Here is a 27958-nt window from a genome sequence, read left to right as displayed (position 1 = left end):
TGTAAATCAAAAGAATGTCAAGGCAAAAGATAAAGTAGAAAACAATCAAGACCTTATTCACATTTTATAAGTCTTTATTTGTGTCAACAGAATGTGTAAAAAAATGAGTAAATTCCAGTGTTCACTTTTCTACATTTGAGGTTGGTTTAAGGTTAATATTTTCAGTTATAATTGAGGAAAATTTGTTCAGGAATTCATGATTATTTTAAAAAATAGAAATATAAATAATAATGATTAGTGAGATTATTGTTTTCCTTTTTACCATAGATGTCAGTTTTAACCTAAAATTATAAAGTACATAGTATTTTAGTATTTTACATAAAGTATTTTACTTTATATACTAAATAGTATTCTATTTCCAGGTGCATAATATTTCATTTAAATAATGCCTGAAAGGTTTTCAGAGCATATTTACTCAAGTTATCTTCCACATATATTTATCTCCTAGGATTCTGACAAGAAGAGAGATTCAGGGAAAGTACTATTTATATTTCATATAGGCAGAAAGGGAGGCCAAGAGAGATTTACACAACTTGTGGGGTAAAGCACTGATTAACATTTGTGACCTTTATTTCAGTGATTTTTTTTTGCTTTATGTCGTGTTGCTTCTCACTATATTACATTGATAGTATAAATGTCATTATCCAGGTTATTTTATAGGATTCTTGTGGTGAAGCTGGTTGCACTGACCCCTCCGTCAACTGACCAGTCTAATGGGGCAAGAATTTTTCCACATTTTTACATGTGATTTGACTACCTCTGTCCTAAGAGAACAGTCTACTATCTGAGTATAAAAAATGTGATTAGAAAATACTATGCCTTTATGTTACTCCAACAAAGAGCCATCTTTCACACCTTTCCAAGTAAAAAGAAACTTTTAAAAAAGTTCCAAATAATCCCAGCATTGCACGCTATCATGAAAACTGGATACCTTTTATCTGTTTATTCATTGAGGTGAAGAATGTAGCCTGGATTTCTTCCATCGAAAAACTTGAAGTCAGATCTGTGGCCGAACTCCAGATCTGATTTTAGCCTTGGGGAAACAAAGGACAAAATTCAATAGCTCAACTTTCTGAACGGCATGGATGATTCGATGAGCTCTTTTCTGTTTCTGCATCCATTGGCCAGGAGACCTGGATGTGATAGGGCTTCAGTTCCTCAGGAGGGATAGAATCTGGGGCATTGCTCATGAGATCGTGCCCCCGGAAGGATTTGGGGAAGGCTATGACATCTCTGATGCTTGGTGCTCCAGTGACAAGGCACATCAGTCTGTCTAACCCTGTAAAATATAAAGTTGATAACTGAGAACATAATCTAAGGTTGAGGGTGACTTAGTTTTTCTTAAAGGTTGTATAAAACAAATAAGAGCCTTTAATAAGTTGCAGCTAATCACAGTTCCCTGGCCTTTTTAGGGAACTTCTGTTTGAGAGGTTCTTTTATCTCATTGTAGAAAAGTGCTCAGGACTAATATTCACATGTGACTGGGATTAATAGTCACAGCAATTAATGAGACCTTAGCAAGTGCTCACTGAAGGCCTAAAAAAAATTAGGTACTGTGCACAGGACTCCAAAAACACAGAAGGAGGTCCCTGTTGTTGAGGGCCTACAATCTAGGTAAGCTGCCTAGAACCTCTCACACTTTTCTTGTTTGAAAAAACTAGCAATGTGAGCAACCTGGGCCATCAGAAAGGCACTGGCATATTCCTAATTTCACATAAGCTGAATACTGTGGAGCAGTACTTTTCATACTCCAATGAACGTGTCTGAGCTTCCAGGGAAGTGAGCAATATTGACTTAAGACTTGTCTAGTTTTATTCTATTAAAAAACATTTTCAAATGCAAATTATCAGTTAACTTTTATCTTTATAACTGGTTAAATATATTTTACAAAATATATCATCAGGGAATCGCCTGGTGGTCTAGTGGTTAGGACTCCATGCTTTCATTGCTCAGACCGGGTTCAATCCCTGGTCTGGGAACTAATATCCCACAAGCCACACAGCATGGGCAAAAAAATATCAAAATGAAAAACACCAAATTCTTTTAGAACTCTTGGGCTCACCTCATACCCTCTTTACTCCTCCACTTCCCCAACCCCACCCTTCCTCATAAACTGAGAGCCCAAATTTGACACTTAGGCAATGGATTGAAACAAGGCTTAAAAAAGGATAGATTGTTTACCTAAGGCAATTCCTCCATGAGGGGGCGCCCCATAATCTAAAGCCTGGAGCAGATGGGAGAGCAATTTCACATCTTCCTGAAATTCAAAAGATAATTTAAATACATACTGAGGGCCCACTAGGTGCCAGAATAATATAATTAGTTGCTAAAGGGAAAATAAAAGTTGAATTTAAAAAGTACCTTTAGAGGCCTATATTTAGCAAGAGAATATGACAAATCAGGGGTACTATAACATGCAGAGAAATGCCTGGGGCTCAGTAAATGCAGCTATTATGCTGATAATGCAGACAGAGTTAAGACCAATTAAGGACATGAGATGTGGCCTCAGAAAAAGGGTGAAAAGGAGGACCTGGTCTTGTCACATGGGCTAAGAGGTGAGGTTATCAGGAAGGCAACAGTGCAGATGCTGCCAGAAGATAAGACAGCTTGTGGGCCAACAAGAGGCTGCTGGATCTGATGACCACGGGCAAGATAGCTTTTATGGGCAATGCCTGTGGAAGTGTTGCAGCTGTGTCTGAAATGGGTCCCCAACCAGACTACAGGTCACAATCAAGTCGGGGAAACTTCAAGGAACAAATGTCCAAATCTCACATCTAGAGCTTTTTTATTTTAATTGGTCTGCTGAGGAAAAGTGAGTGGTTTTCTTGTTTTGTTTTTAATGCTTTACCGGTGATTCTGTTCTAATGTGCACAAGGGCCGAGAGGCACTAGGGTGAATGAAGAGAAGAAGTTCAAGCAATGTATTCTCACTGACATTTTGAGAAGCTTGAAAGGAATGAAGAAAAAACAGAAGTGGTTTCCCACTAGTGGGAAACTAGCGGTTAGGGGTTTTGACTTAAGAGGAGAAAAGTTAAGGGAGTTTGTAAAGTTTTTAAAGCTAGAGTGTTCTGAGTTCTCCAATGCTGTTCCCAAAGTTCCTCAATCTCAAATAACCCACTCCACAAAGTGATCTTTTAGGATTAGACTCTCTTGGACTTCCTGGACCAAAGATTTCCAAGGATTTCTTGGGCCTCCTGAAATCCATCCTAGCCTCCTGAAGAGTCATCAACAAACCACAGATTCTTAGGCTTGCATCTATATAGACTCTTCTGAAAATTCTGATTAACCCACTCTCCGTCATTATCATTAAAATCTACCCCACCTCAAATACTAAGTGACATAAAATTCTTTCAAATCACTCTCCTTTTCTCTAGCAGTATCAATATTTTCAGGACTCCCCTGGTAGTCCAGTGGTTAAGATTCTGTACTTCCACTGTAGGGAGCATGCATTCGATCCCTGGTTGCAGAACTAAGATCTTGCATGCCCTGTGGTGTGGCCAAAACTGCACCCCCCCACCCCCCCAAAACAACACAATTTTCAGCCACTTCAGACTGCATCCATTTTGGAGCAGTGCCGTGATTAGGAGGTTGGGAGCTTGGGTTCAAGAGCAACCCTGCCTGGGCCTGAATCCTGGCGCTGCTTGTTTCTGTGCTATGTGACTTTAGGCTAGGTTCATTAATCTGTTTATCTTTAAAATAAGTAGAATAAGGGTCTTAATTTAAAAAGTAAGTGTGAGGGAACTACCCTGGTGGTCCAATGGTTAAGAATTTGCCTTGTAACACAGAACATGTAGGTTCAATCTCTGGTTGGGGAATTAAGGTCCCACATGCTGCCGAGCAGCTAAGCCCTTGCACCACAAGTACTGAGCCCATGTGTTCCAGAGCCCATGCCTAATGACGGAGAGTAGATAACTATAGAGTCCACAGCTAAGCTGACACAAAAGAAATAATTGTGAGGATTCAGTGTGTCCATGCATATAAGGTACTTAAACAGTGCTTGACATATAGTAGTCACTAAAAAATACCCATTATTTTAATTTATTTTTCAAAGTCTAACACTAAAGGTAGAGAAATAAGCTGACACTATTCTGTAGCTAGTGAATCCTCCATTCATGACAAATTTTAACAAAACAGACAAATATTAGGGTTTTAAAAAAAGGCCAGGTTAGAAGATGATGTTACCTTTAGTACTGTGTCCAGGACGTAATGCTGAAGCTCTGAATTATGAATTCGGATAGAACCACCTCCTATCTCATTGCCGTTTAAAACCAAGTCATAGTGTTGGCTACGGACCTAGAAGATTCAAAGAGCCTTTGTGTTAGAGAAAAATCTCTGGTTTTCTGTTCTGTAGGTTGAAGAAACTGTAGCTACTTAGGGACAATGGCTCAAATCTGACAATTTCTTCTGGGGCTTCTGGAACTGGGTCAGACCATGAAACCTGAAGTTTCCGTATTTCCGTTTAATTTGGAAGTATAGCTATCATACCTTGTGGGGCTCAGTGTAAAGAAGGTGAATGTCACTCGGATGGGGAGCAGTAAATGGGTGGTGGGCTGACTCCAGCTCTTGGGGATTTTCCTCCTTGGGAAGGAAGAGGGGGAAATCCACCACCCAAAGGAAAGAGAACAGAGCGGGGTCACGAAGCACCACTCCTCTTGCTTCTAGAAGGTCAGCACACTCCAGTCGTAATTTTCCCATCAAAGAGCACTGCAAACAGAAGATACAAACGTTAACTGCTGTAACAGAACAGGCAGCAAATGACACATGTGGATTCTAAAGCCAGGCCTTTCTCTGAGAAGTGAAAGTCGCTCAGTTGTGTCCGACTCTTTGTGACCCCATGGCCTATTCAGTCCATGAAATTCTCCAGGCCTGAATATTGGAGTGGGTATCCCTTTCCTTCTCCAGGGGATCTTGCCAACCCAGGGATTGAACCCAGGTCTCCCGCATTGCAGGCAGATTCTTTACCAGCTGAGCCACAAGGGAAGCCTAAGAATACTGGAGTGGGTAGCCTTTCCCTTCTCCAGGGCATCTTCCGGACCCAGGAATCGAACCGGGGTCTCCTGCATTGCAGGCAGATTCTCTATCAATTGAGCTATCCAATTTACAGACGAGACACTCTCTGCCTCTCAGAAGAGAAGGATCTGAGGATGATTTGCGACATTGCTGAGGATGATGGCCACACTCAGCAGATTTGGTGAGTATTTGCTAACACAGTGACTTGAGAACACAGGTACCAGAGCTTGATTAACATAGGTCTGTATCTCAGTTTGGCTACTAACTCCTGTGCACCTTTTCCCATAGTAAAATGGAGATAAAATATCTACTCTAAAGACTGTTGTGAAGATCAAGTCAGATAAGCTCTGTAATATGAACCAGCCATTATGATGAGTATTTCCTTACTGTGCCTGAAGGATTGTGGGGAGGAGCTGATGAGAGGCTGTATACACTTAACATTCAATAAATGTTGGCCATTATTAGAGAGACAGTATGGGTTAGAGGTTACATTAAGAGTGAGACTTCTGGAAACAGATTTTGTGGGTTAGAAGTCAGGGTCCTCCACCTCCTAGCTGTGTGAGTGTGAACAAATTCTTAACCTCTGTGCCTCAATTTTCATAAATGAATTAATTTAAAAAATGACTGTGGTTTCAAAAAAAGTTGTAATTAAATAGCTTTCTTCACTCTTACTGCAGGGAAAGGGAAGGGTAGTAGATTAACTTAGGCTTGTAGATGAACCCTGAAACTATTCCTTTGGAAGAAATAATGATAAATAAGTACAGCACAAATATAAATTAGTAGAATAAACTTGATAAAGTACAAATTAGGCACTATAAAGATATACTATAGTGCAAGGATGACTTTTTATCATGCTTGACATTTACTGTATATTTAGTATATTTTCTTTCTTTTTCTTGGCTGTGCCATGTGGCATCTGGGATCTTAGTTCTCCAACCAAAGACTGAAACTGGTTCCCATGGGGTGGAAGCACAAAGTCTTAACCATGGGGCCACCAGAGAATTCCCTACAGTATATTTCTTTTTAAGTATTTCTTTTTATTTTTTGGCTGCATGGGACATGGGATATTAGTTCCTCGATAAGGGACTGAACCCATACCCACTACATGCATAGAGTCTTAATCACTAGCCCATCATGGAAGTCCCCCCCCGCCACATTATATTTTCAATATTCATGTTTGAGTTTTATACCACACTTTGTATATTTTACAATGAGGGCACAATACAGTCCATAGGGTCACAGAGTTGGACACAACTGAAGCGACTTAGCATGCACACACAAACCACACTTTGTATATTTTACAGTGATCTCTAAAGTTAAATCCACTGTTCCATATATCTCCTGAAGAATGGTGATTTAGCCAGTGTGTGGCAGCGTGTACCACCTGCCAGGTGCTGCTCCTGAGGAAAAAGGATTCTGTTTCAGCTAAGTAGGACCAGGAGTGTCTGCCAACCCAGCAGCCCTTCAGCAGTCTGATCCGTCCCTTCACATTTTCAGAAATGCATTCTGTACAAAAGTTTGGGACTACCAACTTTTCTTAATCTGCGAAACTTCAAAACGGAAAAATTTTTTCACAGTTGTACAATGAGTATCAATAGCCCTCTCTCCACCTAAGTGGCTTTCCTAATCAGCCAAATCTAATCTGTGTGAGCAATGCCAATGGAGGCTGGCAGATGATGCAAAAACTATAGTTTTTACATAATGCATTATAAAATGCCAAAAGACATTTATTAATATAAAAACTGGCCTTCTCTATTGGCGCACTGGATAAGAATCCACCTGCCAATGCAGGGGACACATGGAACTTTATCAATAAGACCAGAATCCTGGTCTGGGAAGATTCCACATGCCATGGAGCAACTAAGCCTGTGCACAACAACTACTGAGCCCGAGCTCTACAGACTGCGAGCAGCAAGAACCAAGCCTGAGTGCTGCAATTACTGAAGACTGCACGCCCCAACTGTATGCTCCACAAAAAGAGAATCCTGTGCAATGAGAAGCCCCTACTGGCTACAACTAGAGAAAAGCCCATGCAGCAACAAAGACCCAGTGCAGCCAAAAATCAATAAAATTATAAAACATATATATAAAACCATGTGGAGCAGCTCCATTTTATGAAATTAACAGTCAATTTCAAGTATGTACGATACACATAGGAGAAGAGAGGCATCATTCAACACCAACAGCACAGAAGCCTGGAGGTAATTTTTCTTACTGCTTTCTTGTGCTCTCCGGCAGTGAGCAGGACCACGTCCTCCTCTTGGGTCTCCAACAGTTTGACGAGCCCCAAGCCTTGCTCCTCCATTATGAACTTAGCAACTGGAGAATTCCAGTTTTCATTGGTTTTCAGGAATATAGGTAAGACTTCCTGATAAAGAAAAAGACTTACAGTTTTTAAAAAGCAGGGGTGATTTATTTTTCCTGTAGTACAAAGATTTCTTGCCTCCAAAAGAAAAAGAAGAGGTTATCTTGAGATTATCTCTATTTCCTCCTTGATACTAAAGGAATCTGAAAAGTAATCTCACCAAAACGAAAAAAAAAAAACCAAAAAAAAAGAAAAAGGAAAGAAGGATGGGAAGGGATGCCAGCAAATAAGAGATTCGTGAAAATTTTTGGCAGGTTGCATGTGAGTGAAATAGGAATGACCAAAGAAGCAAGATGAAGGAAACTCTAGCCTAGAGAACACTGGAGCAGCTTCAGCACAAGAAGGAATTGATATGGCCTAACACGTGGATCGGAGAAGGCAATGGCACCCCACTCCAGTACTCTTGCCTGGAAAACCCCATGGACGGAGGAGCCTGGTAGGTTGCAGTCCATGGGGTCGCTAGAGTCGGACCTGACTGAGCGACTTCACTTTCACTTTTCACTTTGATGCACTGGAGAAGGAAATGGAAACCCACTCCAGTGTTCTTGCCTGGAAAATCTCAGGGACGGGGGAGCCTGGTGGGCTGCCGTCTATGGGGTCACACAGAGTCGGACACGACTGAAGCGACTTAGCAGCAGCAGCAGCAGCAACACGTGGATAAACCCCTATCTTCATCCCATATAAGGAACAAGCTCACTTCTGTCCCCTGCCCGCCCTGTCCCCATCCTCCAGTGAACAAACAATTAAGGGAAACTGTCGTTTGTTCTTGCTCCCCTCTGTTGCAGCAGGGGCCCCAGTAAAGAATTGCCTGAATTTTTTTTTTTTTTTTAAAGAAGGAACTGATCTCACCCTGCAAAATTCTGAGGCACAGGGCCGCCGGGAAACAGGCAACCATCTTGCTGCTCACTCGAAAGTAAACCTAACCATTTACATAGGGCCCTTTAAACAGCTTTTGAAATAGCTCATTCTTAAATATGTGTAACTAATAATCACTACATATTGAATAAGCTATAGCATTAAAAAAAAAAAAAGACCCCTAAGGAAAGAGATAATTTAGGGACCAAAAAAAACTTGAATCTTCAAAGGTATTAAAAAAGATACTTTATCAATAAAACCAGAATAAAATGCAAAGAAGCAAGCAAGAACTAATAGGATATAAAAATATGACTACTTAAATTTCAACAGGAGAGCTGAAGAAATCTTCGTGAAAGAATAAAAAAGACAAAATGATGGAAAGGACATGAAAACAAAAGAGACAGGCAAGTTACAAAGAGAGGTCTTAAGCTTCATATTTAAAAGGCCCCTCAAAGTGTGCAACACACGGAATGTTACTTCCATGTCTTGGTTATTGTAAATAGTGCTGCTGTGATCACTGGGGTTCAAACTAGAGTTTTCCTCTTTTCTAGGATATGCCAGGAGTGTGATTGCTAGATCAAATAGTTAACTCTATTTTTAGTTTTTTAAGGAAAAAAACTCCATACTGTCCTACATATTGGCTGCATCAATTTACATTCCCACCAACAGTGTAGGAGAGTTCCCTTTCCTTCACATCCTCTCTGGCTTTTATTGTTTACATAGACTTTCTGATGATGGCCATTCTGACTAGTGTGAGGTGATATCTCATTGTAGTTTTGGTCTGCATTTTTCTAATAATTGGTCATCTGTATATCTTCTTTGGAGAAATGTCTACTTAAGTTTTCTGCCCAGTTTTTGATTGGGTTCTTTGGTTTTTTGATATTCAGTTGTATGAGCTGTTTGTAAACTTGGAAAATATGCTCTTGGTGGTCACATCATTTGCAAATATTTTCTCCCAGTCCATAGGTTTCCTTTTTGTTTTGTTTATGATTTCCTTTACTGAGCTAACGCTAGTAAATGTGGCCAGGTCCCATTTGGTTGTTTTTACTTTTATTTCTTTTGCCTTGGGAGGCTGATCCAACAAAGAATTGCTACAATTTATGTCAGAGAAAGTTTTGCCTATGTTTTCTTCTAGGTGTTTAAAGGTGTCATGTCTTATATTTTAAACATTCAAGCCATTTTGAGTTTACTTTATTTTGGTGTGACAGTATGTTTGAAGTGTGTTTTTACATGTGACTGTCCAGCTTTCCCAATACCACTTGCTGAAGAGACTGGGTAGTCCATTTTCAATCCATGGAGTTTATATAGTTATGATCAGTGAGTATATAATTCTGTATTCTCCTTTTCTTACAGATCATTATAACCTGAACATTTCCCCTACATTACAAACTTCAAAAAGGAACTTTAATATTTATTTCCTTAATTCTTCCTTAATTAAACCACTCCCATATGATTTCATTTTATTCCTGTAAATAATACTGAGAGGGTAACAGGCAGGAAGGCCAGGGGTCTCCAGCAAGTGTCAGACATTTTTATCTTTCTTAAGTGGCAGGAGGAAAAAAACCTAGTGATATTTTTTTCCTTCTCTATACAAATTTAAAAGGAGGTTTCTCTTAAAATACTGTGTTGCCATAATGACACCTGGTTGCACCTGAAGTTAACTATTCTCAAACCTTGAGATAACCAATGCATTTTTCTATGGAAATATTTGTCTTAAGCTATGCTAATGTGTTATGCATTTATCCCAAACTCTGTCTTCAAGTCGGTTCTCTCATGGCTCAGAACCTACTTGAAAAACCAGTATATTATACTCAGATATCGTCGCCCTAATCTATGTAAACGAAACTATTTGTATGGTAATCTGTCCTTCTACAAGATTCAAGTTAATCATTTTATGGCCCAGGATGAACCATTTGGTGCCAAGATTATCCCAAAATGCATCTTATGGGTTAGGGGCCTGGTGCCATTCTGAGTTTTAAGACATTCCTTTCTTTCATTAACAGACTGCTAGTGACTATATAACATCCAGCTGAAGACTAGCAGCTGGGTACTCTTTCTGCCCCCTTCTGATGCCTATGTCAGAAGCTTTCTCTATCTCCTTTATACTTTAATAAAACTTTATTACACAAAAGCTCTCAGTGATCAAGCCTCGTCTCTGGCCCCGGATTGAATTCTTCTCCTCTGGCGGCCAAGAATCCCGGCGTCTTTTCATTCAACAACAACCTTTCAATACTGTCTATAAGTGTCCTCATATCCAAGATCCTTCCTTTAAGGTATAGAAAATTACTGACTCAAAGAGCATGACTATTTTTAAAGTTATTGATTCCAAAATGATTGAGGCAATTCATACTTCCAGTGACAGTGTAAGAATGCCCATTTCCTGCTCCTTTTCCTCTAGATTTTAGTGTTACCGTTCACCAAGCCAAGAACACAAAATATATCTAAGGACAGGTATATTCAGAATTTAAAAAAAGGGTATGGGAAGAATAATGAATATTGGCTTTCTTTCACACTAACCATGCTTCATTTAAACCTTGGGCCCACTAAACCTTGGGCTTTATTTAATCTTCCCAACTGCATTAAAGTACTATTATTTATTTTAAAAGGCTATGGTTGAAATTTGCATTCTGATTAATGGTAAATTCATCTAAGTTGGAGTCTTGGAGTTATATCCAGGGGTAAGATTAACTTTCAAAAGAAAAAGAAGAAAAGTAGAAGACTGATCTGAAATAACAAACCTCTCAAGACTAATGATAGCATAAGAGTACAAGCAATTAATAGTTAAAATATTGAATCCCTAAAAGAAAGGAAAAAACCTGCTCCTTACCTCATTAAAATGGTCAGCTGCAAATTTTCTAATGGATTCAATGTCCTTCCTTTTCAAATATTTCTGATGAAAGAAAAAGTAAATTCATCAATATGATAGCCTCACAAACATGTCAATGAAATGGGAAAGAAATATATTTTGTGTCTTTCCATTATAATATAAGGTTCAATAAAGATTTAATTTCTATTGTCAAATGACAAAATTTTAAGGCTTGTTTCAGGTGTATTCTTTCTAATTATGCAGGTCTCAATGGAAACAGCTGTGAATGTATTCCACAGAAGACTGTGCATACATAATATGTTCAAAATGTATCTTTACAACTGAATTGTGAAAGATCAACAAAATCAATAAGAAGGCTTGGAATTTGATTATTTCAGGTCACTTAAAATTCTTTATATCTTATTTCTTTAAATTATCCCAATGTGTTTCTAAGTGAGATACTATGGCTCTCATCATCAGTAATACTCATGGAGCTCAGGTACGGGAGATATAAAGAGGTTTACATGGCTCATGACCCTTCTAATCTACCTGGGAAAGAATGGATATACTCAAATTGGGATAAATAATATCAAGCAATATATGTTATACTGAGCTTACCTGGACACATTCAATATATCTGGACTAGAGTATGGGCACCAAATTACTTTCCACTGAACATATGAAGTGAATAAAAAGTAATGGTACTGAATTCTTATACTCATTTTAAATATACTAATATGCTTATATATTCAACTGAGTAGTCTTTCAAAATAGTCATCCTATTCAAAATACATTTGGAATTCCTCTTCCTAAATTATTTCCAAAGCAGATGTGCTAACTACATAAAAAAGACACGTCCCATTACTAAAGAGCCCATGCTTAACCAACCCAACAATTCTCCTACTCTCATTTCCACTCCTTTTGCTTTTCATAGCTCCACCTCCTTTCTCTTCCCATTATTAATACAATAGATCCCAGAGCCTCAGAAAACCCGAACCAACAAGCAATGGCTATGCTAAAATTGATACAGAACTGGGAGCCTTTGGACAAACTGAGGCTGGAAACAGAAAAATAATCCCAAAGGAAGTACAGAACTTTACAGCATTAAAAAGAAAAATAAAAGCACTAGACCTTGAGAGTGTAAACTCAAATTCATAAGGTTTTATCATTCTCTCCTTATAGTTCTAGAGACACTCAGTTCAGTTGCTCAGTCGTGTCCGACTCTTTGTGACCCCATGGACTGCAGCACGCCCGGCCTCCCTGTCCATCACCAATTCCCAGAGTTCACCTAAACTCATGTCCATTGAGTCGGTGATGCCATCCAACCATCTCATCCTCTGTTGTCCCCTTCTCCTCCTGCCCTCAATCTTTCCCAGCATCAGGGTCTTTTCAAATCAGTCAGCTCTTTGCATCAGGTGGCCAAAGTATTAGAGTTTCAGCTTCAACATTAGTCCATCCAGCGAACACCCAGGACTGATGATCTCCTTTAGGATGGACTGGTTTGACCTCCTTGCTGTCCAAGGGACTCTCAAGAGTCTTCTCCAATACCACAGTTCAAAAGCATCAATTCTTTGGTGCTCAGCTTTCTTTACAGTCCAATTCTCATATCCATACATGACTACTGGAAAAACCATAGTTTTGACTAGACGGACTTTTGTTTGCAAAGTAATGTCTCTGCTTTTTAATATGTTGTCTAGGTTGGTCATAACTTTCCTTCCAAGGAGTAAGCGTCTTTTAATTTCATGGCTGCAATCACCATCTGCAGTGATTTTGGAGCCCAGAAAAACAAAGTCAGCCACTGTTTCCACTGTTTCCCCATCTATTTGCCATGATCTTCGTTTTCTGAATGTTGAGCTTTAAGCCAACTTTTTCACTCTCCTCTTTCACTTTCATCAAGAGGCTCTTTAGCTCTTCTTCACTTTCTGCCATAAGGGTAGTGTCATCTGCAAATCTGAGGTTACTGATATTTCTCCCAAGCAGTCTTGATTCTAGCTTGTGCTTCATCCAGCCCAGCAATTCTCATGATGTACTCTGCATATAAGTTAAATAAGTAGGGTGACAATATAGAGCCTTAACGTACTCCTTTTCCTATTTGAAACCAGTCTGTTGTTCCATGTCCAGTTATAACTGTTGCTTCCTGACCTGCATACAGATTTCTCAAGAGGCAGGTCAGGTGGTCTGGCATTCCCATCTCTTTCAGAATTTTCCACAACTTATTGTGATCCGTATAGTCAAAGGCTTTGGCATAGTCAATAAAGCAGAAATAGATGTTTTTCTGGAACTCTCTTGCTTTTTCTATGATCCAGCAGATGTTGGCAATTTGATCTCTGGTTCCTCTGCCTTTTCTAAATCCATCTTGAACATCTGGAAGTTCACAGTTCATATATTGCTGAAGCCTGGCTTGGAGAATTTTGAGCACTACTTTGCTAGCGTGCGAGATGAGTGCAATTGTGTGGTAGTTTGAGCATTCTTTGGCATTGCCTTTCTTTGGGATTGGAATGAAAACGGACCTTTTCCAGTCCTGTGGCCACTGCTGAGTTTTCCAAATTTGCTGGCATATTGAGTGCAGCACTTTCACAGCATCATCTTTTAGGACTTGAAACAGCTCAACTGGAATTCCATCACCTCCACTAGCTTTGTTCATAGTGATGCTTTCTAAGGCCCACTTGACTTCACATTCCAGGATGTCTGGCTCTAGGTGAGTGATCACACTATCCTGATTATCTGGGTCATGAAGATCTTTTTTGTATAGTTTGTGTATTCTTGCCACCTCTTCTTAATATCTTCTGCTTCTAAAGACACTATTAGACTCTATATGACAAATTACATTTTTATTTAAAGAGAATGTTTCTCTCTGAAGCTTAAACATGCCAATGTTGAACATATTTACTTCCCAAATACAGATTCTAGAGAAGACATAGAATTGGCTCCACTTACTGCTCCTTTACGGATACATATGGCTTTGACAGTTCCTTGGGGTTTACTAAGGGCATCTTGGAGAAATCCAACTTCTGTGTTTCTGAACATGTCACTGATATCTACAATCTGGAAAATAGAACAGAAGAAGGTAACTCAACGTGAGGTCATTTTTATCACAAAACCTTTTACAAACAAGATTTTAAAGAGGAGAATAGATCTTAACATTTACAGAGCACGTTCATCCAGTGTTTACTGCAGGTTGGGCACCATAAAAATGTTAAGGTACTAAGGTATCAGTAATAGTTCATTTCATCTGTACAATGAGAGTATGAGGTAGGCCCTCTTATTATCCCCATTTAATAAAGAGGAAACCAAGGCACAAAGAAATGACTTGCCCAAGATAACACAGCCAGTAAGTAGCAGAGCCAGAATTTAACTTAGGCAGCCTAACTTAAGAAGAACGACCATTTCATATTACAAAAGAAACAAGGAGTAGTTAACCTGGCTGCTGTAAGCAGGTAGGTATAACTTTTTCTGTTACATTTTTTTCATTATAAGAATTAAGTGCTGCCTATTTGTGGACCAGGCAGAATTCAGTTTCTAAGGAATCTACACTGAGAACCAAGATAAATGTCATCAGCATTACAGCAATGAAGAACTGTTGCTCTCTAAGAGAAAATAAAAAGTGGCTTCCTAAGGGAAACTGCTCTGCGAATAAACATTTCCCATGTTTGAGCTCTTTATAGACCAGGGAAAGAGAATAAATAACCCTTAATCATTTGCCTTCCAAGTCCATTTTAGCTTAAGAAAAATTCAAGAGGAAAGAGTAAGTTTTTTTTTCTTTCAAGTTACCATTCACATCCATATAACTAATAACTTGTCAGTAGGAAAAACCTTGCTCTTGAAAATGGATCTTGGAACACAGTAGATAGAGAAAAGGTATTGTAATGTTACTGCTGCTGCTAAGTTGCTTCAGTCATATTCGACTCTTTGCGACATCATAGACGGAAGCCCACCAGCTTCCCTCGTCCCTGGGATTCTCCAGGCAAGAACACTGGAGTGGGTTGCCATTTCCTTCTCTAGTGCATGAAAGTGAAAAGTGAAAGTGAAGTCGCTCAGTCGTGTCTGACTCTTCGTGACCCCATGGACTGCAGCCTACCAGGCTCCTCCGTCCATGGGATTTTCCAGGCAAGAGTACTGGAGTGGGGTGCCATTGCCTTCTCCGATTGTAATGTTAACATGCTATTATTCTCTCTTGCTGTCGCTGGGTAACAACAAAAGTAACAAGCTAAGAGAACAGCAAAAAATATGATACAACAGTGTAACTGGTTGTAAAGGTTAAAGTGGTTCAAAATTGACTACAGGACCATTTGGGGGCGGAGTCCTGGGAAAAGTGAAGAAAAGTACCTTCATCCCAAAGCGAGTGTCAGGTTTATCGGTTCCATAGCTGGCCAGTGCCTCAGCAAAAGGCATAGAAGGAAAAGGGACCACCAGAGGATCTTTGTCACTGGGCCACGAATACTGGAGCAAGCCCTCAATTAGACTCTGGACGCCCGTCTGGTCTACAAAGGACATCTCTATGTCGATCTGAAACCGAAACAACATACGGAAACTAACTTGAAGAGCCACCGTATTAATAAAGACATACACAGTTATGTATTCCTCTTGTTTCAAGTTACCATTGGATTCTGTTCTTACTACGTGGGGGAGCAGGTTAAATATTGTAGTATGTCTGTTTTGTGCCAGGCCCTGTGCTAATGCTCTACATACATCCAACTGTTAGTGCCCACAACTATCCCATGGCTGAAGGCTCAGAGAGGCTAAGTGACTTCTGAGTGTGTGCAGTTAAACTGTATTTGATCTTAATGTCTGTCCATCTCTAAATCTTACGGCTTTTGTGCTTCACCTACACTGGTTAATATGATATAACATAGAAACTAAATCATAATAGCTTTGTTCACACTGACTAGATCTGTTTACAGATTAAATGTCAACACGAGAAATTGTTGGTTTTAGTGCACAAGAGATTTTTTTAAAAGAACTTTATCATATCATGATCATTGAAACACTTTAGGAATCTGTTCATCCTTAGTTTATGACCATATTCTTTTTCTTTTAATTTATTTTTTAATTGAAGGATAATTGCCTTACAGAATTTTGTTGTTTTCTGTCAAACATCAACATGAGACCATATTCTTTGTAAATGGATCAAAAATTAAATAATTAATGCCTTAACTACAGGTTGGTTTAATTAAATATCTGATAGATAAATGGAATGAGAAGAAAGTATAATTTCTGTCCACATTCTTGGGTGTAGCAAGGCTGAATCAATAAGAGGCGAATGAATATAAGTACCTGAGTAAATTCGGGCTGTCTGTCTGGTCTTGAACCTTCGTCTCGGTAACATCGGGCAACCTGAAAATATCTACAATTGGAAAACAGCATTAATTCAGTCAGGATTCTAGAAACACACACACACTTTCCCCTAATAGTTCCTGGCAATGTAGGCTATGAAATAATACTACTACTAAAGCAACGCAAGAAACTGTAAAATCCTTAAGATGCTCTAACCTACTCCGACATATGGTTGACCCACGAGAAGTTAACTACTCTGTATATTTTCTTAAAAACATACAATGGCACCTTTGGATGTCCAAATATTAGACTGACACACAGGACAGTCCATGCTTCTTTATATACATACTCTTTTGCTTCAGCCAAACTGAAATACCCACTGCTCCATGAGTACACTTGAGCCTTCCTGGGCTATGCTGTTCCAACTTTCATTTTCACCTGCTGAAATGCAGCTCTGTCCCAGAAGGCCTAGATCACAAAGTTTTTAATGATATTCCCCAAAACAATATAATTTCCAACTACTTAAGGCAACCAGTCTGCAACTCTCAGCATACTTATTTTTGGTTTACGTCACACTTGGTTTTATTATCCTGTTTTGTCTTAGATTCATCAGCTCAAGAGCAAAACCTATTCTTTTTTGTTTTTAACCCCTTGTCCCATCTATTAGCATAGAACTTTGTACATAATGGACACTGAATAAATCTTTACATAATAACTACACGTTTTTAGGGTATTTTACAAGTATTTTCCAAACTCTCATACATTTTCGAAACTTCTTTTGAAAGATTAGACAATTTTGTGTTTCCTTTCCCCTCTTTCCCTTTTTTCTGACCACTGCTAGCATAAAGAAAGCTCACCTGTCTAGACCACCAACCATCAGAAGCTGCTTAAACTGTTGAGGACTCTGAGGGAGAGAATAAAACTTCCCAGGTTCCCTGGATGGTATTACAAACTCTTTTGCACCCTTTGAATGAGAGAGAGGGAGTGCAGAAATATTATTAAAAAAACATATCCAACAACTGGTGGAAGTCGTTCCTCAATGAAATCAACTAAAGAGTAAAGTTCCCACAAATGACAGTTCATTTCTGACTCATCCTTCAGTCCCCAAAAGGTTGGCACATAGTAGGCTTTAAATAATGTTTGTACATATTAAGTATAATAATATTTGTACATATTAAGTATACTTAATATTCAGTTCAGTTGCTCAGTCGTGTCTGACTCTTTGAGACCCCATGAACCGCACGCAGCACGCCAGGCCTCCCTGTTCATCACCAACGCCCAAAGTCCACCCAAACCCATGTCCATTGAGTCGGTGATGCCATCCAACCATCTCATCCTCCGTCGTCCCTTTCTCGTCCTGCCCTCAATCTTTCCCAGCATCAGGGTCTTTTCAAATGAGTCAGCTCTTCACATCAGGTGGCCAAAGTATTGGAGTTTCAGCTTCAACATCAGTCCTTCCAATGAACACCCAGGACTGATCTTTAGGATGGACTGGTTGGATCTCCTTGCAGTTCAAGGGACTCTCAAGAGTATTCTCCAATACCACAGTTCAAAAGCATCAATTCTTTGGTGCTCAGCTTTCTTTATAGTCCAACTCTAACATCCATAATGACTACTGGAAAAACCATAGCCTTGACTAGACAGACCTTTGTTGGCAAAGTAATGTCTCTGCTTTTGAATATGCTATCTAGGTTGGTCATAATTTTCCTTCCAAGAAGTAAGCATCTTTTAATTTCCTTGCTGCAATCACCATCTGCAGTGATTTTGGAGCCCCCCAAAATAAAGTCAGCCACTGTTTCCCCATCTCTTTGCCATGAAGTGATGGGACCGATGCCATGATCTTAGTTTTCTGAATGTTGAGCTTTAAGCCAATTTTTTCCCTCTCCTCTTTCACTTTCATCAAGAGGCTCTTTAGTTCTTCTTCACTTTCTGCCATAAGGGTGGTGTCATCTGCAAATTTGAGGTTATTGATATTTCTCCCAGCAGTCTTGATTCCAGCCTGTGCTTCCTCCAGCCCAGCGTTTCTCATGATGTACTCTGCATATAAGTTAAATAAGCAGGGTGACAATATACAGCCTTGACGTACTCCTTTTCCTATTTGGAACCAGTCTGTTGTTCCATGTCCAGTTCTAACTGTTGCTTCCTGACCTGCATACAGGCTTCTCAAGAGGCAGGTCAGGTGGTCTGGTATTCCCATCTCTTTCAGAATTTTCTACAGTTTATTGTGATCCACACAGTCAAAGGCTTTGGCATAGTCAATAAAGCAGAAATAGATGTTTTTCTGGAACTCTCTTGCTTTTTTGATGATCCAGTGGATGTTGGCAGTTTGATCCCAACTTAGTATTATGCTTTTTGAGATGAATGCCCAATTGTGTTACTAGTTAAAAGTTTTTTGTTTTTTTTAATTTGGAATCCTGTTTATTTATTATTTTTGGCTGTGCTGGATCTTTGTTCTATGTGGTTGTTTTCTCTAGTTGCAGCAATCAGGAGCTAGTCTCCAGTTGTGGTGTGCAGGCTTCTCATTGCAGTGGCTTCTCTAATTGCAGAGCATGGGCTCAGGGTGCACAGGCATCAGTAGGTGTGCTGCATGGGCTCAGCAGTTTCAGTACATGGGCTTAGTTGTTGCACGGCACGTAGAATCTTTCTGGACCAGTGATAGAATCCGTGCCCCAGCACTGGCAGGCCGATTCTTCACCAAGGGACCAGGAGGGAAGTCCAACTAAAAGGATTTTGGGCATCAGTTCCTATGCAAGTAATTCTTAATTGCTTATCTAAACTTAAACTATAATTTTATAAGTCCATGGATTGTATAAATACCAGTGTTTGGAAATGTCAATTCTTAGTGAACATGTGATTTAGTTTTAAAGAACAAATTCATTATTGATTGGTAGCTATAAAGCTCAATGGAAAGAAAATGATATAGGATTAAAACATTCTGACTAAAAGTATTAACCCATATTATTTTTTCAACTCTAAAAACACCTAGTTAATGTGACCATCCTAAGGCAGTAAAATAAAAGAAATAGAACTAAGGCAATATAAAAGCAAAGTGGTCTAGTTTCATAACCAGCAGGACATTATTAGTAGGCTGACTTAAGGAATATACATACCCCTGGAGTCCTCTTGAATAATGTTGGTGTTTCTACATCCACAAAACCTAAAAAAGAGAGACATGTCAGAATTTAATAGATGGGAATTTACCAAACATGAATTTACCAAGTACTGTCCAACAAATCTGAGGCTACCATTTAATTAGGAATTTTGACTGTAATTGAGTTACCAAGCACATTAATGCTGGTTTCTACCAGTTCAAGAGGGAAGCTGAAGATTTTCTATTCTATTCATAAAGTTTGTACTCTTGTCCTGAAATAATTCTGTTGACGGATTCTTGTGTATTGAACTGTTCTGGTTTTCCTGTTCTGCTAGCATAGCAAATATAACACAAATATAGTAGAAAAAAGTCCAGGACTGATTGAAAAGTCTAGTTTCATTCACATGACATTTCTTCTTCTTCTTCTTTTCTTAAATTTTATTTAATTGGCTGCCTCAGGTTTTAGTTTGGGCATGTGGGATCTAGTTTTCTGACCAGAGATCAAACCTAGGCCCCCTGCTTTGGGAGTGCAGTCTTAACACTGAATCACCAGGCAAGTCCCTCATGTGACATTTCTGAGCTCCCAATAAATGATGTATAAGCATGAGAAACAACTAAGAAAACTTACAGATAAAAACCAAAGGGCTGGTCCACCTCAATGTGATGGGCAATATATAGCCGATATACACAGGCACTATCACCTTGAAAAGTCTATATTTATGACCCAGGTTCCAAATAGGAAAAGGAGTACGTCAAGGCTGTATATTGTCACCCTGCTTATTTAACTTATATGCAGAGTACATCATGAGAAATGCTGGGCTGGATGAAGCACAAGCTGGAATCAAGATTGCCGGGAGAAATATTAATAACCTCAGATATGCAGATGACACCACCCTTATGGCAGAAAGTGAAGAGGAACTAAAAAGCCTCCTGATGAAAGTGAAAGTGGAGAGTTGAAAAGTTGGCTTAAAACTCAACATTCAGAAAACGAAGATCATGGCATCTGGTCCCATCACTTCATGGGAAATAGGTGGGGAAACAGTATCAGACTTTATTTTTCTGGGCTCCAAAATCACTGCAGATGGTGACTGCAGCCATGAAATTAAAAGACACTTACTCCTTGGAAGGAAAGTTATGACCAACCTAGATAGCATATTCAAAAGCAGAGACATTACTTTGCCAACAAATGTCTGTCTAGTCACGGCTATGGTTTTTCCTATGGTCATGTATGGATGTGAGAGTTGGACTGTGAAGAAGGCTGAGCGCTGAAGAATTGATGCTTTTGAACTGTGGTGTTGGAGAAGACTCTTGAGAGTCCCTTGGACTGCAAGGAGATCCAACCAGTCCATTCTGAAGGAGATCAGCCCTGGGATTTCTTTGGAAGGACTGATGCTAAAGCTGAAACTCCAGTACTTTGGCCACCTATGCGAAGAGTTGACTCATTGGAAAAGACTCTGATGCTGGGAGGGATTGGGAGCAGGAGGAGAAGGGGGCGACAGAGGATGAGATGGCTGGATGGCATCACTGACTTGATGGACGTGAGTCTCAGTGAACTCCTAGAGTTGGTGATGGACACGGAGGCCTGGTGTGCTGTGATTGATGGGGTCGCAAAGAGTCGGACACGACTGAGCAACTGAACTGAACTGAACTGAGGGAACTAAATTATGCTTTATGTTACTAAATTATGCTCTAGGATAAAACACATGGAAATTATTGTTTCTTTCCTTACCATGTAGATTACAGAGATATTCCCGCATTTTCATGACCATCTGGGATCTCAGTCGCAGGTTATACTGCATTTGGGCACTACGCAAATCTAAGTAGCGGTACTGCAAACGAAGAGTCTCTGTTTTCTAAACAAATGTAAAGATTTTTATGTTTAAATATGCTTCAAATGTTAAAATATTTCAAATGTTTCAATCATTAAAAAGGTATTAACTTCAGACACAGACTGAATTTTCAAAAACTTTAGCTCTATCTTTAGCTTCTACCAGTTGTATATACACCAGCATCCTTAATTCTCACAATTTCTAGGCTTGTTACTAGTACAGATTTTACATTTTTCAGGGAACCACACTTCACTGACTGAAATTTATCTACTTTTCTAAACTTGTATCCATTCATTTCCGGCCCCCCCCCCTTTTTTTCTTTCTTGACCACACCATGGGGCTTATTGAAATCTCCGTTCCCCAACCAGGGATTGAACCTGGGCCATGGCAGTGAAAGGATTCTGGAATCCTAACCACTAGGTCACCGGGAACTCTCTATCCATTATTCATTTTTAAGCCTGGAGTTTGGTCTTGAAAAAACAGAAAAAGTAAAGATTTCAAAGATTATTAAAAAATCAACAGCAGAGCCAAAAACAGCCACGACTTTTCACCTGAATGGGAGAAGTGAAATGAAGGGAACAGAGGACGACGCTACAACTGTACTGGTAGGAACATAACAAGGAGGTCTGCTTATTTTTTAAGATGGTAAATCTTTGCCTCCCTCTTGTGCTGACAACTTTTTTTAAAAAGTCCTTTCCCCAGAATAGGTTATTTCTTTGATACTAAAATAGAAATAGAAGAACCGTCTGCACTTCTCTTTTTAAGAGCTTATAGCTGGGGGAAAACTGTACATTTCCTCCCTGCCCCCCCCCCCCCATAACAAGGTCAACTCTGTACTTATATTGCTTTTTCTAATTAAAATATTAAGTATTGGGAACTCAAATATAAGACAAAGTGGCCATACAATTTAAAAATGTATGTTTTATAGGTTAGTTTACAAATTAGGTATTATACAGGTAGCTATAGATTATTTGTGACAACTGTAGATAATTGTCACAAAGCTGAAAAGTAGCTGGGCTTACATATTCAGGGCTATCTAGCTTTCTCAAAGAATATCCTAAATTAAAGTAATAATATTTGTATGATTTATGAACATTTTATCATTGTTAGAGGCTTAAACTTAACATGTGCATTGCTCAATATATGCCATTTGGCCATTCCAATGGTAGATACAAATTTCCCTTCAAAATGTAAAACCATAGCAACAAAAAAACTTGAACAAAATGACACTGAAGTCTTAAAGAGAACCATGTTTCCAACTGTCTGAACAAAAATTCTAGCTTAATGAAATGTTGATATTTAAGAACAGTTTACCAGGAAATTATAAAATTAGAAGAATATTCATGACATAGCTATAACAGAATGCTTAATTTCGTAGAAAAACTTTTTCTTAAAATTCCAAAAACACTTTGCTGGTTACCAGCATTTTCTAGACACTCTATTTTATTAGTAACAGAAGATGGCACCTTCATAAAGTCCTTAATTTCAAAGGGCAGCTTCTTGCAGGAATTCAGAAGTTTAGCTGTCTTAACTTTGATTTCAATCTCACCTGTTGGCATTTTCTTAAAGAGAGAGAAAAGACCTGTTTTAAAAATCATTCAATCAATCATGTACACAATGAATATTTATGAAATGCAAGCATTTATTTACATATGTAAAACGCATGGGATGCTAATAGTGCATAGTCTAAAACATAAATGTCTGTGTATGACTGATGTTCTTATGCATCTTTGTGGCTGACGAGCTCATTAACAAATGTCTTAACATGCATGTTTATTTAGGTGCTTATGTTCGCAGTGATGATTTTTAAATCTGTAGGTTCATCTGTAGAACCTGCAGAGCTTTAGTGCTAGATATCTAATAGATACACAGTCTCTGTTGCTTGAATGTGTTGATTGTGCAAATGTACACAGGTAAAATTTAAATAGACGGTTTCTAAATTACTAACTGGATTCTTTTGTCCTGGAGGTCGGGAAATTACTGTCCCAGACACTTGCACCACAGATTCCATGGGAGCTTCACATAAAATCTTCTTCACCGAAGCAGCAGACTACAGAGTAAGAGGGAAAAACAGTTCCAACAAACAAGTGAACTTAAAGAACTCTGCAGCAACTAGATTATGGCTTAGAAAAATGTTAATACTCATAGCTTAATTACCATAAATACCAGGGCTGCCGTTAATGACTTTATTAAAGAATTTGGTTAAAAAAAAAAAACAAAAACTTGATAAATTGAATCCCCATTTTGATGCCATATAACCGAGCATATAAAACTATTAGTTAAGAATTAAATTTGTTTTTCCTTAAGAGAAACTAAGAAGAATGATTAATGCAAACAAGCCCCACATACTTTAAAGGCAACTGTCTCCAAATTTTTTTTCCTTAATAGAAAGTAAGAAGAATGATTAATGCAAACAAGCCCCACATACTTGAAAGGCAACTGTCTCCAGGGTTAAACTTAGGGACAGTTAAATCTAGGAGCAATGAAAGACTTCTCCTAGGTTAGCTATGCTCATCTCTGATATCTGAAAGATAACCCATGACTCTTTACTTAATTCAAACATTAACAGCTGAGTAAATCTTATTTTTCTCAGGCATATAAAAATTTGTAAATATTACCACATTATAAACCAATTGGCCAAGAAGCATGGCGAGAATTATCTAATTTTAATGGTAATTACTTCTGGAGCAGGTAGTACTTCATATGGCTCAATCTCAAAGGGTACAAACAGATCTACAGTGAAAAGTCTCTCTCCTATCTTTTCCCTCCACCCCTTAATTCCCCTCCTCAATGTTATGTGTCGTTTCAGGTATATTTTGTAACACACACACACACACACAGACACACACACGCCCTTTTAGTACAGATAATATCACTCTACATGCTCTTCTGTATCCTGTTTTCATATCTAACAATACAATTTGGATTTTTTCCCGTATTAGTATATAAAGAGCTTCTTCCAGCTTTTCCTTGCTGTGAGGATGTACGTTAATTTTTATACCAGTCTCTTATTGGGGAATATCTAAGTTATTCCCAACTTTCAATTAAAAACAATTCAGCAGTGAATAATCTGGTATTATATTTGTGTCATTTTGCATCTATGTTAGTCTGTTTGTAAGATAACTTTAAGATAATTGATTGGAACTGGAATGAATGGTTCAAAGAATATATGCATTTATGATTTTGATATTGCCAATTGCCCTCCATAGTGCTAGTGCCAACTTGTACTTCCTCCAGGAATGGATGAGCATTTATTTTCCCAAACACTGTGTGTTGTCAATCTAATGCATCAAAAATAACAATTCTGTATAATGTTTTTTTTTGCCATGTTGCATGGCTTGCAGGGTCTCAGTTCTTCAACCTTGGGCCATGGCAGTGAAAGTCTGGAATCCTAACCACTAGGCCACCAGGGAATTCCCCAATTCTGTGCAATTTAATTCACATTTTTCTGCCTATGAGTAAAGTTGGCAAATTTTCATATGTCTACAGACATATAAAAAAACAGCCATTTATATCTTCTTTTCTATAGATTTTATGTTCATATTCTGCATTCATATTTCTACTGGATCACTGGTCTTAAAAAAATGTTTTTATTGATTTGTAGAAGCCTTTATGTATTAGAGAAATTAGTCCTTTGTCTGTAACATGAATTGTACATATTTTTTCCCAGTTTGTCATCAGTCTTAATGCTGCTTACAGTAGTTTTAACAAAAACCTCAAGCACACTGATCCAACATGCTTTGTTTCAAAGCATCAAAGAAACTTTCAGGTAATAGGAGGACCTTTCTATTACCTCATCCTGGGGAATGACAACTTGAACAAGTCCATGGAAATCTCTTAGGACCAGGAAGATATTTTGCCTGATTAATGAATAAAATGAACATATTAGGATAAAATCTCTGAGACCAAAATTTAAGCAGGCAAAACAAACTAAACAAAAAGCCCATGCAATTTCTCACGTTCTTTTTTTATAATAAATACTGTGCTTCATAGCTATCTATATTCATGCAATTATCTATGTAGGTTATTAAGGAAAAAACACTTTTTTCATTTGCAATATCAACTTTTATTAGCTGTATGTACAGCTTACGAATAATATCCAGATGAGTTATTAATAAAAAGGCAGATTTTTAAAAATTTTATTAGCTTAAGTCTTTATAAGAAAATTTAACTAAATTTGGAAACCTTGCACATATTAAAATCCAAAAGTAATATTTTAGGATATTAGAGACATCTGATTGGTCATTTCTTTAAATGCAGCAATATAAAATCTTACCTTTTTCTAAATATAAGACTCAAAGACATGTGTTTGAGCAAACCCTGGGAGATAGTGAAAGACAAGGAAGTCTGGCATGCTGCAGTCCATGGGGTCGACTTAGCAACTGAACACTACCACCAAATATGAGATGCAATCTAAAATTTTCTAAAAGAGGTCTAATACTAACTTAAACCTCTACAAACTATCAAAAGGTCCCCAAATCCCAATATTATAGCATTCAACCTACATTTCTCACGTTTTTAGTACCAAGAAGAGGTACAGAAAAGCCTCCTCAGATTTTCATTTCAGGAGATAGAAGTCACCAAAGGTCTGGGTCAAATATCCACCCAAAGGGGACATATTTTTTAGGAAAGTCACACAATCTATGTATTTTGGAGCTCTTCATTGTGAATTACTGTGCTATTCACATATGTTCTAGAAATAAAGAGCCAAACAACAAAAAAATGGACTCAACATCAAGGAATCATTGTTCATATTTTTAGGCCTTTCTCTACCTAAATTTAGAATAAAATATGCTTTTTTATGCTATTGATGCTTATCAGCTTACCCAATTACTAGTTCTAGGAACTCTTCAATCTTAGTAAATCTAGAGACATTTCTGTCCTCTGGTAGATCACACTTCATTATTATACGCTTCAACAAATGTTACTGGTACTTACTGAGTGACACTATTTGAGTTTTTCAAAACAAAATAAAACTGAAAACTCAATGACTTCTGAGAATCCTGCAAGAGCTGCAAAGCTTTTATTCTTCTGACGGTTGAAAATTAATAAAGGTTTGAAACTGCCTTGGGAAAACCATCACCATGTGTTCTTACACCACTTGCCTCTATCTACCTTCGGAACTGAATCCATCCACATAAGGTGACTTCTTGGCCTAAGTGAGAAGAACGCAACTCTCCACATGTGTTGGTCCGGGCAACAAAGCTACTGAGTTCTTTTGAAAAAGAGGGGGAAAAAGGCAAGATTAAAAGTATATCATTTGCAAATTTCTGAGAATAGACTCTTAAATCATACCATCTTTGGTATTTCATGTCAATGGATAAAATCTAAAGTTGAAGAACGTAATCAATCACTATTAAAATTGCCTGCAAATATGTCAAAATCCAAGTGAATAACTGTCAATGTAAAATTTTGCCTCCTCTTAAGACTATAAATATTTTTGATCACTCAGTGTTTGCACCGATCTGTTCTTTATAGTGCACATTCTTCCTCAAATGAAGTAAAAGGCCTGGAAATTACATAAGTTTGTTGGTGCAGTAACTGGTTTTAGTATATGAATCTAGAGTGAAACAGTCACTTGTACACTAGAAAACCCTATTTAAAGTATTCTCAAGTATGCAAGAAAATTTAGGCTTCTTATTTAGGCATCAACTAAATGAACAGACTATTCATGTGATTACTCTACTGGTCTTTTTAAACTTCAGGGGAAAAAATAAAAAAGGAAGAGGGTGAATAATGTGCTCCTATACATAAAGCTAGCCAGTCAAGACTTGTGGGGAAATGGAATAAAGCACTCTGGCTGCAGAGAACAAGAGGCAGTGCTGTTCAGAGGACAAAGTTCCATACTGCATTCACCTGGAATTCTCTGTGAACTCAGTACCATACTTCGGGCGGCAGAACTCCAGATCAACTGGGTGGTCCTTCTGGTGGGTGTGGATAATTCCCCGCACAGTCGACTTAACCAACAGAACATGTTGGAGCCGCAGGATGGTAAAACGCTCAGGAATCTCACGCTGCAGGTGTTGGATGGTGGTCAAAAGTCAGTTTAGGAACTGTAACAAATCCCTTAAAACGCCAGGAGTTCCCACTCTTTTTAATATTGAAGCCCTTGTCCTCTGAACATTCAAATGCTCGTGTAGGTAAACTAGATAAATCTGCAAAGTCGTTGGGGCCTTTGGGGAAAGTGAGTAGGGTAAAGATTTTTTAATACCCTTTCCCCCTTCTCAATGCATCCGTTTGCACTTCTATTAAAGGTAGGCCAGAAGCGACAAGCGAATGACTCCATACAGCAGCGCAAGGCGGGATACCACGACCGTGCAGAGGCAGCAAGGGGCCGGTCAGCAGGCGCACGCCCTTCCCGTCTTTCCACGCTTTCCTGAAGGTTCCCGCGGGCAGAACCGGAAAACAGGGAAGAAATCAACCCCGCATTTCAAACCTCCCAAACCTGTCGGCCGACCTCTAGTCTTCAGAAGGAGGAAAGCAAGCAAATCCACAATGCTTTTAGGGCCTGGAACCACACATACATGCCACTGAGCGCCATTCACTCCTTAACCCACCCCGCGACGAACCAAAATTACGGTAGAAGGAGTCAACCAATCAGAGCGCGGGGGAGGAGGCAGGGTGTCGTCGCAGCCATATTTACTACGGGAGGAAATTGGAAGGAATGCTTAACGCCGGTAAAAAAGGAAGACAGAGAGAAGGGAAGTAGACGGTAACGGTTAGATCGTT

General features: G+C 38.7%; 1 protein-coding gene across 5 annotated transcripts; it reads right to left on the bottom strand.

The window, feature by feature from the left end:
* Positions 1–53: 53 nt before the first annotated feature.
* DARS2 (aspartyl-tRNA synthetase 2, mitochondrial) lies at positions 54–27804 on the bottom strand. Of its 5 annotated transcripts, none has more exons than XM_019976706.2 (18): positions 27687–27804; positions 27086–27243; positions 26345–26444; positions 25023–25089; positions 23178–23279; positions 22696–22791; positions 21130–21253; positions 19420–19466; positions 17167–17273; positions 16310–16379; positions 15362–15541; positions 13973–14080; positions 11057–11119; positions 7225–7377; positions 4485–4703; positions 4182–4292; positions 2182–2257; positions 54–1279 (listed from the first exon to the last, which is right to left on the bottom strand). In XM_019976706.2, exons 2-18 carry the CDS (start codon positions 27201–27203, stop codon positions 1065–1067), a joined length of 1956 nt encoding a protein of 651 aa, XP_019832265.1. In that variant the 5' UTR covers positions 27204–27243; positions 27687–27804; the 3' UTR covers positions 54–1064. The 5 variants fall into 5 exon arrangements, with proteins under 5 accessions (XP_019832265.1, XP_019832266.1, XP_070624994.1 ...); XM_019976707.2 differs by having other exon boundaries at positions 27675–27793; XM_070768893.1 differs by having other exon boundaries at positions 54–1033; positions 27086–27801.
* Positions 27805–27958: the final 154 nt, after the last annotated feature.

The sequence above is a fragment of the Bos indicus genome, chromosome 16, assembly GCF_029378745.1.
Source record: "Bos indicus isolate NIAB-ARS_2022 breed Sahiwal x Tharparkar chromosome 16, NIAB-ARS_B.indTharparkar_mat_pri_1.0, whole genome shotgun sequence".
In the NCBI taxonomy this organism is placed as follows: Eukaryota; Metazoa; Chordata; class Mammalia; order Artiodactyla; family Bovidae; genus Bos; species Bos indicus.
The sequence above is the reverse complement of the archived record's forward strand: the minus strand, read 5'-3'. Positions and strand labels throughout refer to the sequence as shown.